A 13,345-nucleotide genomic window follows, 5' to 3' on the forward strand; every position below is an offset into this window, starting at 1 on the left:
TGCAGCAGTGTAAAAACAAAGCCCCCCCTTCGGTGTAAATAGTCCTGGTGGTAATTTTATTCATTGTTCAGCAGACTTATAGCTTGGGGGTAGAAGCTGTTAAGGTGCCTTTTGGACCTAGACTTGGTGCTCCGGTCAGATGCCGAGCATCATCGCCATACCTGGCAGTGGTGCAACCGATCAGGATGCTCTCAATGGTGCAGCTGTAAAACTTTTTGAGGATCTGGGGACCCACATCAATCTTTTCAGTCTCCTAAGGGGGAAAAGGTGTTGCCGTGCACTCTTCAAGACTTTCGTGGTGTGTTTGGACCATGATAGTTTGTTGGTAATGTTGACACCAAGGAACTTGAAACTCTTGACCTTCTCCACTAATCACTTCAGAAAATGGTATATCTTTGTTTTTTGATTTTATGCAAGTCTTCTCTAATTGAAGCTGACTTCCTCAATCTGTCTTCCTTAGGCAGAGAGAGGAAAGAAGAGAGGAGAAGACAAGACAAGAGACTCACCCTGGCAGTTGGTCTCATCTGCATAATCACCACAGTCGTTGGCTCCATCACAGATCCAGGAGTGGTGGATACAAAGGGAGGTGGTATTACAGCTGATGAAGCCTTTCTCTTTCACCCCCAGTTTGTAGAATTCAGAGCAGTCTGTGTTGTCTACACAAAAACATTAGCTAACCTTAGCTAGCTAAACACAAGCTACTGTAAATCCACTAACAGTAGGTAACACTAAGGTATAAAAAGGTAACATTAACCAGGTTTCCATCCACAGTTTTTATGTAGGTAAAGTCATACCGTATAACAAAAAAAACTCACCACAGCTGTAATGAAAACTGGAAGTTTTATAAATGCAGACCGATCATTTGTTTGTTCGACATGGTGAGATCTTTTTGTGTCGGTAAAATGAATAATGTGAGAAATGGCGGTGGAAATGCCTTTATGCATATTGATATAATAACCATCATCTGGCAAATAAACTTGGAGTCATGCAATGATATGGTGTGTGGTCATGCCACTACGACTTGGGAAACCATGTAGTTTATTACGCTACATATGAATTAACTTGTGATGAACTTCACAGGGTGGTGCACTGTGATCTTGATGCTCCTTTCCAATAAATGTCAAGTGTCTTATTATGTTGACTTGATGACGATTGCTTGACTGCTGTGTCAAATAAAACAATTCTTGCTCTTATCCATAATAACCTCATCATGTAAACTAGTTTACCCGCACAGCCTACCAGCACTGTATCTGCGAGCTGTTGGCAAGAGCGCACGTGCCAAGACCAGAGTAGGAACATTTGCCATTTAACACAACAGTTTGTGACAAAAATATGATGTAAACACATTGAACTTTAGACTTACATGAAAACTTATCTGAAAAGGTACATTTTGTGTACACTACATTATCCACAACAAGTCTTTTTGGTGGAAACACACCAATGGTAGGAAAATGCGCATATTTTCTTAGTGCGGATTTTAGAATATTTGCATGAAAATCATTTGCCAATCGGACGGAGGCCTAGCTAGTAACACTGTACATTAAGTTGCTTGTTTACCTGTGCAATAACAAATAAATTACTATCTGGATAATGCTGACTGACTGAAAACAAGCGATCCATCAATGGTGATGAGGTCACCATGTTAGCATAGTGCATTTTTTTGATCATGACACATACCATACCTTAAAAAGGCTTAACTTACTGCAGTTCTTTTCATCTGAGGCATCAGCACAGTCAATGACCTGGTTACACCAGGCTGAGCCGGGGATACAGCTTCCATCCTGGCATGAGGATTCAAAAGATGCACACGTGACATCTGAGAGGGGAGAGAGAAATTAACCCTTCGAAAAGACCCGATGCTAGGAACAACTCATCAGGAAGAGAGGGAGCAGTTAATTGTGTAATCCAGGTCGATGGCTCAGTAGTGTTTAGCATCAGGTCTAGGGAGGATATCTAGGATAGGGAGGATGTCAGGTGTTTGTGTACGTGCGCATTATGTGTGTGCATGCATGAGAAGCAAACAAGCAAAGGTATACGAGTCATCAAGTCCACTCCTGAGTGGCGCGCATTCTAAGGCACTGCATCTCAGTGCTAGAGGTGTCACTACAGACACCCTGGTTCAAATCCAGGCTGTATCACAACAGGCCGTCATTGGGAGTCCCATAGGGTGGTGAACAATTGGCCCAGTGCCGTCTGGGTTTTGCCAGTGTAGGCTGACATCGTAAATAAGAATTTGTTCTTAACTGACTTGCCTAGTTAAAAAAACATCAGGACTTATTAATGATCATTTTGTTTATGCAAATGCCATTTATGGTCTGCACTACTAATAAACAAATGCAAATTAGATACTGAAAACCTACAGGGACATTATATCTGATCGATCTACCATCTACGGAAACTATGGTATTTTCATTTAAATGCATATAATTAAATGTTTTAATGGTTATAGAAACAGGGGTGTTGATAATTTGCCATTAAAAAAACAAACCAACTGCATGCTTTGAGAGTCATTACAGCTAGACGTGCCTGATATCTCAGTCCTTGGGAGCGTCATCCATCTTTAGAGAATCCTACTGCTGCCTCATGGCCTCTCTTAATTGTCTCGTTTCAGGTTTAAAGCACATTAAGTTCCTGTTAAAGAGTGCTGGGTTTGTTTTCCTCTGGGCTAACATGCAGCTGAATAACAGCCACAGAAACTAAATTGAAAATAATAGCAAAGAACGTCACTTGATTAGAATAGCAATGACAAAGATTGGCGATTCGGGCCGCGGCAATCTTTACATGATTTTCTGAACAATTTGTGCCCAATATCCTGCCCTTCTGTCTCAGACAGTATTCTGTCTGAGAGTGGCCCTTGGTCTTTGAGGAGCTATGTGATGCTGGGGCTCATTAAAGAGAGGCTCAGCCCAGTGTGAAGCCTGCTATATGCTGCACACACACACACACACACACACACACACACACACACACACACACACACACACACACACACACACACACACACACACACACACACACACACACACACACACACACACACACACACACACACACACACACACACACACACACACACACACACACACACACACTCACACACACGGTCCGGATATACTGGGTGATTAGGCGGTCGATCTATCCATACTCACTGTTACAGAAGGCCTCGTCTGAGTTGTCCCCACAGTCATCCACCCCATCGCAGAAATGACTGTTGGCCACACAGCGTTGGTTGTCACACGCCCTGAAGCCTCTCCTACAGTCCCTGTTATCTGGTGAAATTACAAAACAAAATGTGTTCACTTCAAATACGAAATGGTAATGGTAGTAATCTTCTTCTTATGACATCCTCTAGATATCAACTGTGCAGTCCCACACTGAATGTGCTCTAGCCAATTCTTCAATGGATGTCATCAGGGTTGGGATCAAATACATTTCAATTCCACTCAGAAAGTACACCAAATTCCAATTCCTCATTGGAAAGCATTGAAGTTACTTGGAATTGGAAATTCAGTGTACTTCCTGAAGTGACTGAAATTTGTATGGAATAGACACCAACCCTGGTTGTCGAAGAAGTGGATATCGATTAAGGCAGCCCCCTGCACCTCTCTGATTCAGATGGGTTGGGTTAAATGCAGAAGACATATTTCAGTTGAAGGCATTCAGTTGTACAACTGACTAGGTATCCCCCTTTCCCTTTCATATGCGCTGTAGCCAACCCTGCTATCATTGTCATGCCACATGGTTGGCTACAGAACATCCATTATAGGAATGGGCTTATGCTTGCTTGCATGTAGTAGTAGATCATTCATTATATTTTTGTTGACTGGGAGAGATTTGAAGTACCAAAATGCTGATATGAGATCAATTGCTTACCACAATATTGCATTTTCTCATCTGATTTGTCTTTGCAATGCGCTATTCCATCACATGTGAACTGATAGTTGATGCATTCGCCGTTCCCACATTCAAACTCCTTGTGGATGTTGCAGGAGGAATTCCCTGCTGCAAAAGAAGATGACTAAGCTAGTTAAACAAGTTAAGTCAAATGTTTGTGCATTTTCTCACCACAATGGCTTTAGCTGTGGTCTTCAAGTTAGCAGTAGCTGCACCAGGCTTAGCTGTAAATGTTCCAGTATGACCTTTATGTTAAAAGTACAAACACTGCATATTCCTCTCTGAAACAAAGTTAATTGGGTGCTAATGTATTACAACTACCTAAAACAGTCTGTCCTTGCCAGTGAATAAAAGTGTATATATAATTACTGAAGAGGAAACATTTCTCTAAAAAAAGTTGAAAATCTGATCTAAACTGCTAGTTATATTTTTTGTGAGAATTGCAAGATTTTTGAATGTATGGTTGGTTAAAAAGCTAAATTTCAGGAATCCAAGTGGCATAAGGCACTGCATCACAGTGCTAGTGGTTTCACTACAGATCTGGGTTTGATCCTGGGATTTGTCGCAGCCGGCTGCAACAGGGAGACCCATGTGGCAGTGCACAATTGGCCCAGTGTCATCCGGGTTGGTGGAGAGTTTGGCCGACTGGGATGTCCTTGTCTCATCGCGCTCTTGCGACTTCTTGTGGAGGCCGGGCGCACGCACGCTGACTTTGGTCGCCAGTGGTACGGTGTTTCCACCGACACATTGGTGCGTCTGACTTCCGGGTTAAGCGAGCAGTGTGTCAAGAAGCAGTGAGGCTTGGCGAGGTCCTGTTTCGGAGGACGCATGGCTCTTGACCTTCGCCACTCCCGAGTTCGTACGGGAGTTGCAGCGATGGAATAATACTTTAACTACAAGATGGATATCACAAAATTGGGGAGAAAAAGGGGTTAAAAAATAAATAATCTCATAACTTACAAATGCATCTGTTGTCATCTAATAACACACGTGCTCCCCGACAACTACAGTTGACTCTTCCATCTGGGGTCAACAGACACAAGTCACCACAGCCACTGTTATTGAGTCTGCATGGGGACATCTCACCTACAGAACACATGGCCAATCAGAGATATTATAGACACAACAGGAGACGAACAACAGATGCTTTATAGACATAACGTGAGGCAAAAAGACAGAGACAAAGTGAGGTTGCAATTATACAGTATCTTGCAATGTCAAAGACATTCCGAATTTTTATTATCAACTGTTTTTAAGAACATTTAACGCTGAAGAACGACCAATAAACTAAACTGAATGTCACCAGTTAATTAAAGGCTAAACCTCAATTAACAGAGTTTATTTCAAGGCCAACGGTCCCAACCCACAGCTCCCACCTCCCACCAGCCCAGCATAAAGAACGCATCAGCTCAGTCAGTGTAACAGGAACAAGCAGGTATGGTCTCATCCTCCCTGATAAAGAAAGAGCGAAGGATGCAGAGGGAGGGGAAACAATAAAGCACAGGCATCACCAGTGCTCACTGGAGAGACATGTGACAAATGAACCATAGCTTTCCTTTCCTTCCCTCCCCTCCAACCCTCTGTCTCTCATTCACACATCAGTGTCTGTGTGTGGGGGATGTGTCGGTGTGTGTGTGTGCATGTGTGTGAGGATGGATGGACGACTCAGCAGGCCTCTGGAAGAGCTCCTGGAGCCCCAAGGTTCAGGTTGGCCTCATCTGATTACAGAGGAACGAGAGGATCAGGAAGGACCGATAGGAAGACTGATGAAAATGTGGAAGCATTGACTTCACATTTAACTATCTCGAGGAGGAAAACTGGGGTGAGATGAACAGTGGTCCTGTGTGACTCAGCTTTACATGTAATAGCGTGACTGTAGCAAACTAGGTTCAATGCCCGCAGGGATCACATATATACTAAACATGGATGCATTACCTGTACTGTAATTAGCTTTGGATAAAATGTTTGATTAATTTAAACATTGCAGGTTGTTACTTATCAATTGGCAAGACGGAGAGGTCAAAAAGTTATGTCTGCGATCATTTGTGATGATGAAATAAATGAGAAGGAAAAGTCCCTCAACATCTTCATAGAGAGAGTCAAGCCGTTGGGAAGCTCTTAAGTACTTTTCCCAATGTCCTAGTACTTACAGTACATATGCACACTTCAGAGCCCTCCTATCGAACTCGAGGATTATTTTTTATTAATTACGTTGCCAGCTTTAGTTTCTCCCCAGCTAAATAAAACCATCTTAATTTATCATTCCCACCATTTTCATTCACATCAAGAGAAGGAGCCCTGGTAGGTCCTACTGGAAAACCAATAAGTAAAAAGAATCCCAAACCCCAAACTAAATTAAACAGACAAATGTACGCAAATGCACAGATCTGCAACAGACAGATGACAAAAAATACTATTACACTAACATATCTATTCTTCTCTTACACCTTCCATATTGGAGGAAAATAATGTGTGGGCATAAGTGCATTGCACAAACATACATGGGCCTCGAAACATTCACAAACAGTCTGTCCCTGTCTTTTTGAGAGAAGAATTCAGGGAGTTGGTGTCGTAAGTGTAGATTCCTGGGAGTTGGTGTCGTAAGTCTAGATACTCACAGCTGTTGGAGTCATTTGTGACAGCGATGATTCCCATGGGCTGGTGGGGGATATCTGCTCGCAGAACCTTGGTCTCTCCACCTGTGTACTTGTTGGATCGTAGCACGGCCCTGCGAGCCCAGTCCGACCAGAAGAGGAAGTCCCCATAAATAGCCAGACCAAAAAAAGTTCCTGGCCCTGACTTCACGATGACCTGTGATTTACAAAGCAGTACATCAGTGAAAGCATTCATAACTTGTCTAATATGTCTAGAGTGCCAATACCAAGCCATAGCTAAGTCCTCTACCTCCTTGTACTCTAGTAAAACATATATGATTTTCAAAGACTTCATGTCAATTACATCTAAACATCAAATGAGTAAATATTGATGAAAACATAAATCAAATAAAATAAAAAACAGACTTTGAATACATAGCACAAATAAATAAATGAATCACTGCATCATCAACCCCTGTACACACAAACAACCTCTCCTAGGTTAGTGCTAAACCCAGTTGTTGCTATGTAAATGTATGACAGTATCACAGAGAGGGAGGCAGGAATACATCAGACAGACGGCTCCTTTGGGAGTCTCTCTCTATGCTGGGGCCACCAGGCAGCTCTTCCTGCAGGTCTGTAGTCTCAGCCATTAGTGGGACATGCTCGTAACCATCATCACATTATCCCTGCTGCCATACAGGGATTAATAGGACAGGTGTTGATTCAAGGAGCACAGCTTGTTACAGGGAAAACAACTGGCCAGCAGGAGAGAAAGAGCAAGAGAAATGGCAACCAGTGGAGCACAAACATTGTAAATACCACCAATATTTATCTCTTTATTTATCATCCCCTACTATTCCTACTACAACTATTTACACATTGCTAAAACACTGTACGTAGCGGATAATATAACACTTGAAATATCTCTATCTTTTTGAGTGTAATATTTGTGTCTTCTCACTTTTGTTGATTGTTTATTTCACTTGCTTTGGCAATGTAAACATGCTTCCCATGCCAATAAAACCCCTATGAATTGAGAGAGAGATGACAAGGAATCCAGAGGATTCCCATTTTATTAGGGAGAATGCTAGTTTTATACACAGGGACAAATTACCACTGTGTTCAAAATCTCTTAGAATCTATTTATATGAAATTTCTTGTCACGTGTTGTCCCTTTCCAGTCACCAGGCTGCTCATTATGGTGCACAACTCTCACCATCGTTACACGCACCTGCGCATCATCAGACTCACCTGGACTCCATCACCTCCCTGATGACCTTCCCTATATATGTCACTTCCTTTCGTTTCTTCCCCAGGCGTTATTGTTTCTGTTCCAGTGTCATGTCTGTGCGTTGTTTGTGTTTTGTATTATGTTACGTTTATTTATTAAAACATTCAATCCCTGAACTTGCTTCCCAACTCTCAGCGCACACGTTACAGTTCTGAGTTTTAAAAAACAAGGCAGTTGTAGACAACAAAAGGAATGGAAGCCCTGGGATATAATAGTAGAACTTTGCAGGTACATGTTGTCTGGCAAAGGGGTTAAATGGGCAGCAAAAAAACTAAAAGGACCTAGGCACTATTCATATGATTAAAATGCATGTATTGTTATGGCATGATCAATAGAACAAACAATTTAAAACTCTGACTCATTTTCACATGGCCTTCGACAGGGAGTACTTTGAGAACTTTAAAACTATTGTATGACTTGCTTAGGCACAGTTGTACATTTCCTAGGGTGGGGGTGATCGTCCAAAACAGGGTTTAAAACTTGTCTTTCGGCTTTGGGGAGGGTGATGTGATTTGTTATTGGGCACAGGGGATGGTCGTGCATTTCCCCCTGGTTTAGATTCCACATTTTGCAGGTTTTACTATATAATGTCTTCCATATAACCACATTTCCTCATCTGCTTGCATGTCTCCCCTATCAAAGTGTGTTGGTACTTCCCTTATGCACTACGGTTTTCTGCGGCTTGCTGTACAGTCAACATTATCCTGCCCTCTATTCATAGTGACAATAGTGGTAAGGTGGATTGTTTGCCCAGGTCTGCAGTAGGTTAGCTAGCAAACATATCACACATAAAATCATTCAAATCTGCACCAATTTCCAATATCAATCCACCAGAACATAGAGGAATAGCTGACAGGCAGCAGAGGCCAGGTGTTTCTTTGCAAGAACACATGAAAGAACAGTCAAGACATGAGACACGCAGCTCAAAAAGCTCTCCTATTGATCTTGTTAAGGCCGTAAAAGTTGAATTTACTGTATAAACTATTCCCTCTTCACATTTCTCAAAATAGTACAAAATATATAGTGATTCATTTAATTCATATGAATCAATTATTTTTAAACAATTCTTTGAATGAATGATGTGCTTCGCCATTGTAGTAATTGGGGTTTGGTTAAATCGTGGTAAATCAAATCATGGGAATCATAAGAATCATCTGTGAATCGCAAACAGTAAAAGGAAACCATTTCGCTGTAGCCTTCATTTTTAATTGTGTCGCTGCAAATCAAATTTTGTAGATACTTTAGGTTTATTTGGACGTTCAATTTATGAGACATTGCAACTCAATAGATGCTTGTAGTTAGTCTGAAGTAAACACTTCTAAAAGCAAGATATACGGTATATTTGCTCTATAAAATCCACAATGCCTGCTGAAACAGTCATTTTCTATGTTTTTCCCCCAAACCCTTCCCAATTAAATGTTGAATGCAAAGTAGGCCTACCTGGCAGAATGATATCATGATGCTTTATATCAATCGGTTGCACATTTGTTTTACATACTCTGCCGTATGGAAATCTGTGTGCAGTACAGAAATCTGACAGAAACATCACTAGCTTACAACAAATATACTGTCACTAAAACTTGGCTGGGACATATATTCAATAACACCCTCTAACACCTGACACCAATATAGTGGATTGGGGGGTACCCTGACTGGGACTCAAACCCTGGTCCCTGTGACTGTCACTCCAAAACCATTATACTGAACAGCTTCTACCCCCAAGCCATAAGACTACTGAACAGTTAATCAAATGGCAACCCGGACTATTTACATTGACTCCCTTATTTATTTATTTATATAGCTTAATCGTTTTGCGCTGACTCCTTTGCACTGGCTCTATGTACACTCGATAGACTCTACCCACACATACTACACTGACACTCCAACACACACAAACATATACACACACACATGCATATTGACGCCACACACACTCACACATTGACACATTTTCACACTTCACATATGTTGCTGCTACTCTGTTTATTATACAGCTTATCCTGATTACCTAGTCACTTTTACCCTTACCCACAAATACAGTTTGATTTGATTTTGGCGACTCCGGGATGCTGGCCTTCGAGGCAGAGTTCCTCTGTCCAATGCCTGTGTTCCTTTGACCATCTTAATCTTTTCTTTTTATTGGCTAGTCTATGATACATCTTTGCAACTCTGCCTAGAAGTCGAGCATACCAGAGTCGCCTCTTCACTGTTTACGAGACTGGTGTTTTGTGTGTACTATTTAATGAAGCTGCCAGTTGAGGACCTGTGAGGCATCTGTTTCTCAAACTAGACAGTCTAATGTACTTGTTCTCTTGCTCAGATGTGCACCGGGGCCTACCACTATTCTGGTTAGAGCCAGTTTGCGCTGTTCTGTGAAGGAGTAGTACACAACGGTGTACGGGATCTTCAGTTTCTTGGCAATTTCTTGCATGGAATAGCCTTCATTTCTCAGAACAAGAATAGACTGACAAGTTTCAGAAGAAGGTTTCTGGCCAAGAATGTTTCTGGACATTTTTAGCCTGTAATCAAACCCACAAATGCTGATGTTCCAGATACTCAACTAGTCTAAAGTTGTCCAGTTTTATTGCTTCTTTAAAATCCGGTTTAAAAACAGTTTTCAGCTGTTCTAACATAATTTCAAAAGGGTTTTCTAATCATCAATTAGCCTTTTAAAATGATAAACTTGGATTAGCTAACACAACGCGCCATTGGAACACAGGAGTGATAGTTGTGATAATTGGCCTCTGTACGCCTATGTAGAAATACCATTAAAAAACAGCCGTTTCCAGCTACAATAGTCATTTACAACATTAACAATGTCTACGCTGTATTTCTGCACTATTTTATTTTATTTTAATGGACAACATTTTTGCTTTTTTCAAAAACAAGGACATTTGTAGACACTCTTTTCAACGGTAGTGTATGTCATTTAACTTTTAAATTCTATGACCTTTCATGTGTGACATAAACAAAACCAGTGCGTAAACTTCAAAAGACTCCTGTAGGCTTCCTGCACATGCTCCTCCACTCCAGTATCCAAACTATTCACAGGCTATTCAATGAATGGAAAACACCAAAAGGTTTAATGACATTCGGAGATTGTCAAGCCAAGCCTTTGATACTGAGTACGGAGGAATGTATTTTCTATTGGTCGAGACTGACATACTCTATTTGATTGTGGTGTAGAAAATGCAAACCACAATGAAGCTCGAAGTCGGTAATCGGTATGCAGTTATGCTTATTGGTTGTGTGTGGTGCATTGGTACAGAAACCTGTTGGTGGGAAATTGTTGCGTATATTTTATCAAATTATAAATAAAAAGCATCAAAATGTTGAAAATCTGATTTCCCCCTAGCTAATCATTGCATGTAGCCAGCTCTGATCGCAGTGAGATTGAGCTTGTAGTCATCAAACCCTTTACATTCTGGCCCGTAGCCCTGCCACAAAACCATGCTGAAGTGGTCAAGTCCACATGCACGTTTATGAATGCAGGGTTGCCACAGTTATTTTTATTTATGGTGGTAATCATCCTTTTTTGTACATTTTATGAGTGTGGATGGGGTGATTTCTTTGTTTATAGTACAGGAGACGGTCATGTGAAAATATTGATTGAAATAACGTTGGGGTGGGGGGGTGCATTTTTTTTTAATGACACCTCGAGTTTGACCAGACCTAAGATCTTGCATAAGTATGTCAATGTATATAAGACGTCACAAATAATTGTCATACAATGTAATTGTAGTCTGAAGATCATATCATGCCACACTCTAATTTTGGGATTTGGGATCGCATAAATCTTGAAGATCATATTCAGTGATCATATAACATAATAACCACCCTTAAGAACCACTTCTCAATTAGTATTCAGTCTGTTCACACTTAAAATGTCTTATTTTCACTGCCTTAATGTGTTGACATCTTATCCCCATCACATACTCCAGCGGGCGCTCTGGACTTTTGGCAGCATGGTTAATGACACGACGGCTCCACTTAAAATGGCACACTGGAGTGAGGAAGGCAAGTGGGCCTTTTTAGCTCTTTGCTGTACTCTGTGTTCATCTCATGACTGTCAGAGCAGAGGGAGGGGGTGTCACACAGTCACAGTGTTAGGCTGTCAGGCAGCAACGACACTTCCAGATCCCTGAGCTACAGGAGCCATGGAGTCCCTCTGTGGACCTTCTGCCATACAATACCACTCTGCACCACCCCGCCCACATACTGCCCTGCACCGCCCCCACATTATCACACATAATGTCAGGAAGTCCCACTCTAGTCAACTCTCGCTCGCTCTCTCTCTCTCTCTGTCTCCCCACTTCTCTTCACCCGGGGTGTCTCACCGCTGCTTTGTTGATAACCCGTTAGCGCTGTTTCATTTTCACATTCTAATAGGGAAAGTGATGGGCTCGCCCCCACAGGGCTTTTCTGTGTGAGCCTTCATTAGCATGAGAGAGACCGCAGGCGGTGCACGCAGGAACCCAAACGGTGTGACTTTTGAGCCGCACGACCCTGCTATGGCAAACGTATGGGTAACTAATTGAGATGGGCCAAAGTCCTCAGTCACAAAGGTCGTGTCAAGCACAAATTGAAATCCGTCGGCAAAGAGGAGAGCCACATTCTATTGTAATCCCTTACATGCCAGGGATACAGAAGGATACAGTACATATTCAGAATTTTCACCACTATGAATATATATTATGCAAGCAACCTCTCACAGATAAAAATGAGACTGGTCCTTTCCTTTACAATTTGAAGGGAAATTACTTCTATAATTAAGTAAACAATTGACTCTGTCTTTTGAGATATAATATATGAAAAGAATGCTGAGAGGTATTACAGAAGCCATCCCTTGTTTGACGGCTGAAACACCATCAGGCTCAACAGGAATGGAAGATAATGTAGCGGGTAGAAAATGTGTCCCGTTTCAGCTTAAGGGTGGCATAACACTGACATTTCAGCTTAAGGGTGGCATAACACTGACATTTCAGCTTAAGGGGGGCATAACACTGACATTTCAGCTTAAGGGGGGCATAACACTGACATTTCAGCTTAAGGGTGGCATAACACTGACATTTCAGCTTAAGGGTGGCATAACACTGACATTTCAGCTTAAGGGTGGCATAACACTGACATTTCAGCTTAAGGGTGGCATAACACTGACATTTCATCTTAAAGGGGGCATAACACTGACATTTCAGCTTAAGGGTGGCATAACACTGACATTTCAGCTTAAGGGGGGCATAACACTGACATTTCAGCTTAAGGGTGGCATAACACTGACATTTCAGCTTAAGGGTGGCATAACACTGACATTTCAGCTTAAGGGTGGCATAACACTGACATTTCAGTTTAAGGGTGGCATAACACTGACATTTCAGCTTAAAGGGGGCATAACACTGACATTTCAGCTTAAAGGGGGCATAACACTGACATTTCAGCTTAAGGGGGGCATAAACACTGACATTTCAGCTTAAAGGGGGCATAACACTGACATTTCAGCTTAAAGGGGGCATAACACTGACATTTCAGCTTAAGGGTGGCATAACACTGACATTTCAGCTTAAGG

At 41.7% G+C, this 13,345-nt stretch overlaps 1 protein-coding gene across 1 annotated transcript in view; it reads right to left on the reverse strand.

Moving 5' to 3' along the window:
• LOC123990266 (low-density lipoprotein receptor-related protein 1B-like) overlaps positions 1-13,345 on the reverse strand; it is a 265,509-nt gene that overhangs the window by 122,360 nt on the left and 129,804 nt on the right. Inside the window, exons 37-42 of the mRNA XM_046290887.1 lie at positions 6,513-6,705; positions 4,855-4,980; positions 3,874-4,002; positions 3,150-3,269; positions 1,703-1,816; positions 507-656 (exon numbers count right to left, since the gene is read on the reverse strand). Coding sequence (XP_046146843.1) covers positions 507-656; positions 1,703-1,816; positions 3,150-3,269; positions 3,874-4,002; positions 4,855-4,980; positions 6,513-6,705 — 832 coding nt within the window. The remainder of the gene's footprint in view (positions 1-506; positions 657-1,702; positions 1,817-3,149; positions 3,270-3,873; positions 4,003-4,854; positions 4,981-6,512; positions 6,706-13,345) is intronic.

This window comes from Oncorhynchus gorbuscha, linkage group LG01, assembly GCF_021184085.1.
Source record: "Oncorhynchus gorbuscha isolate QuinsamMale2020 ecotype Even-year linkage group LG01, OgorEven_v1.0, whole genome shotgun sequence".
Classification (NCBI taxonomy): domain Eukaryota; kingdom Metazoa; phylum Chordata; class Actinopteri; order Salmoniformes; family Salmonidae; genus Oncorhynchus; species Oncorhynchus gorbuscha.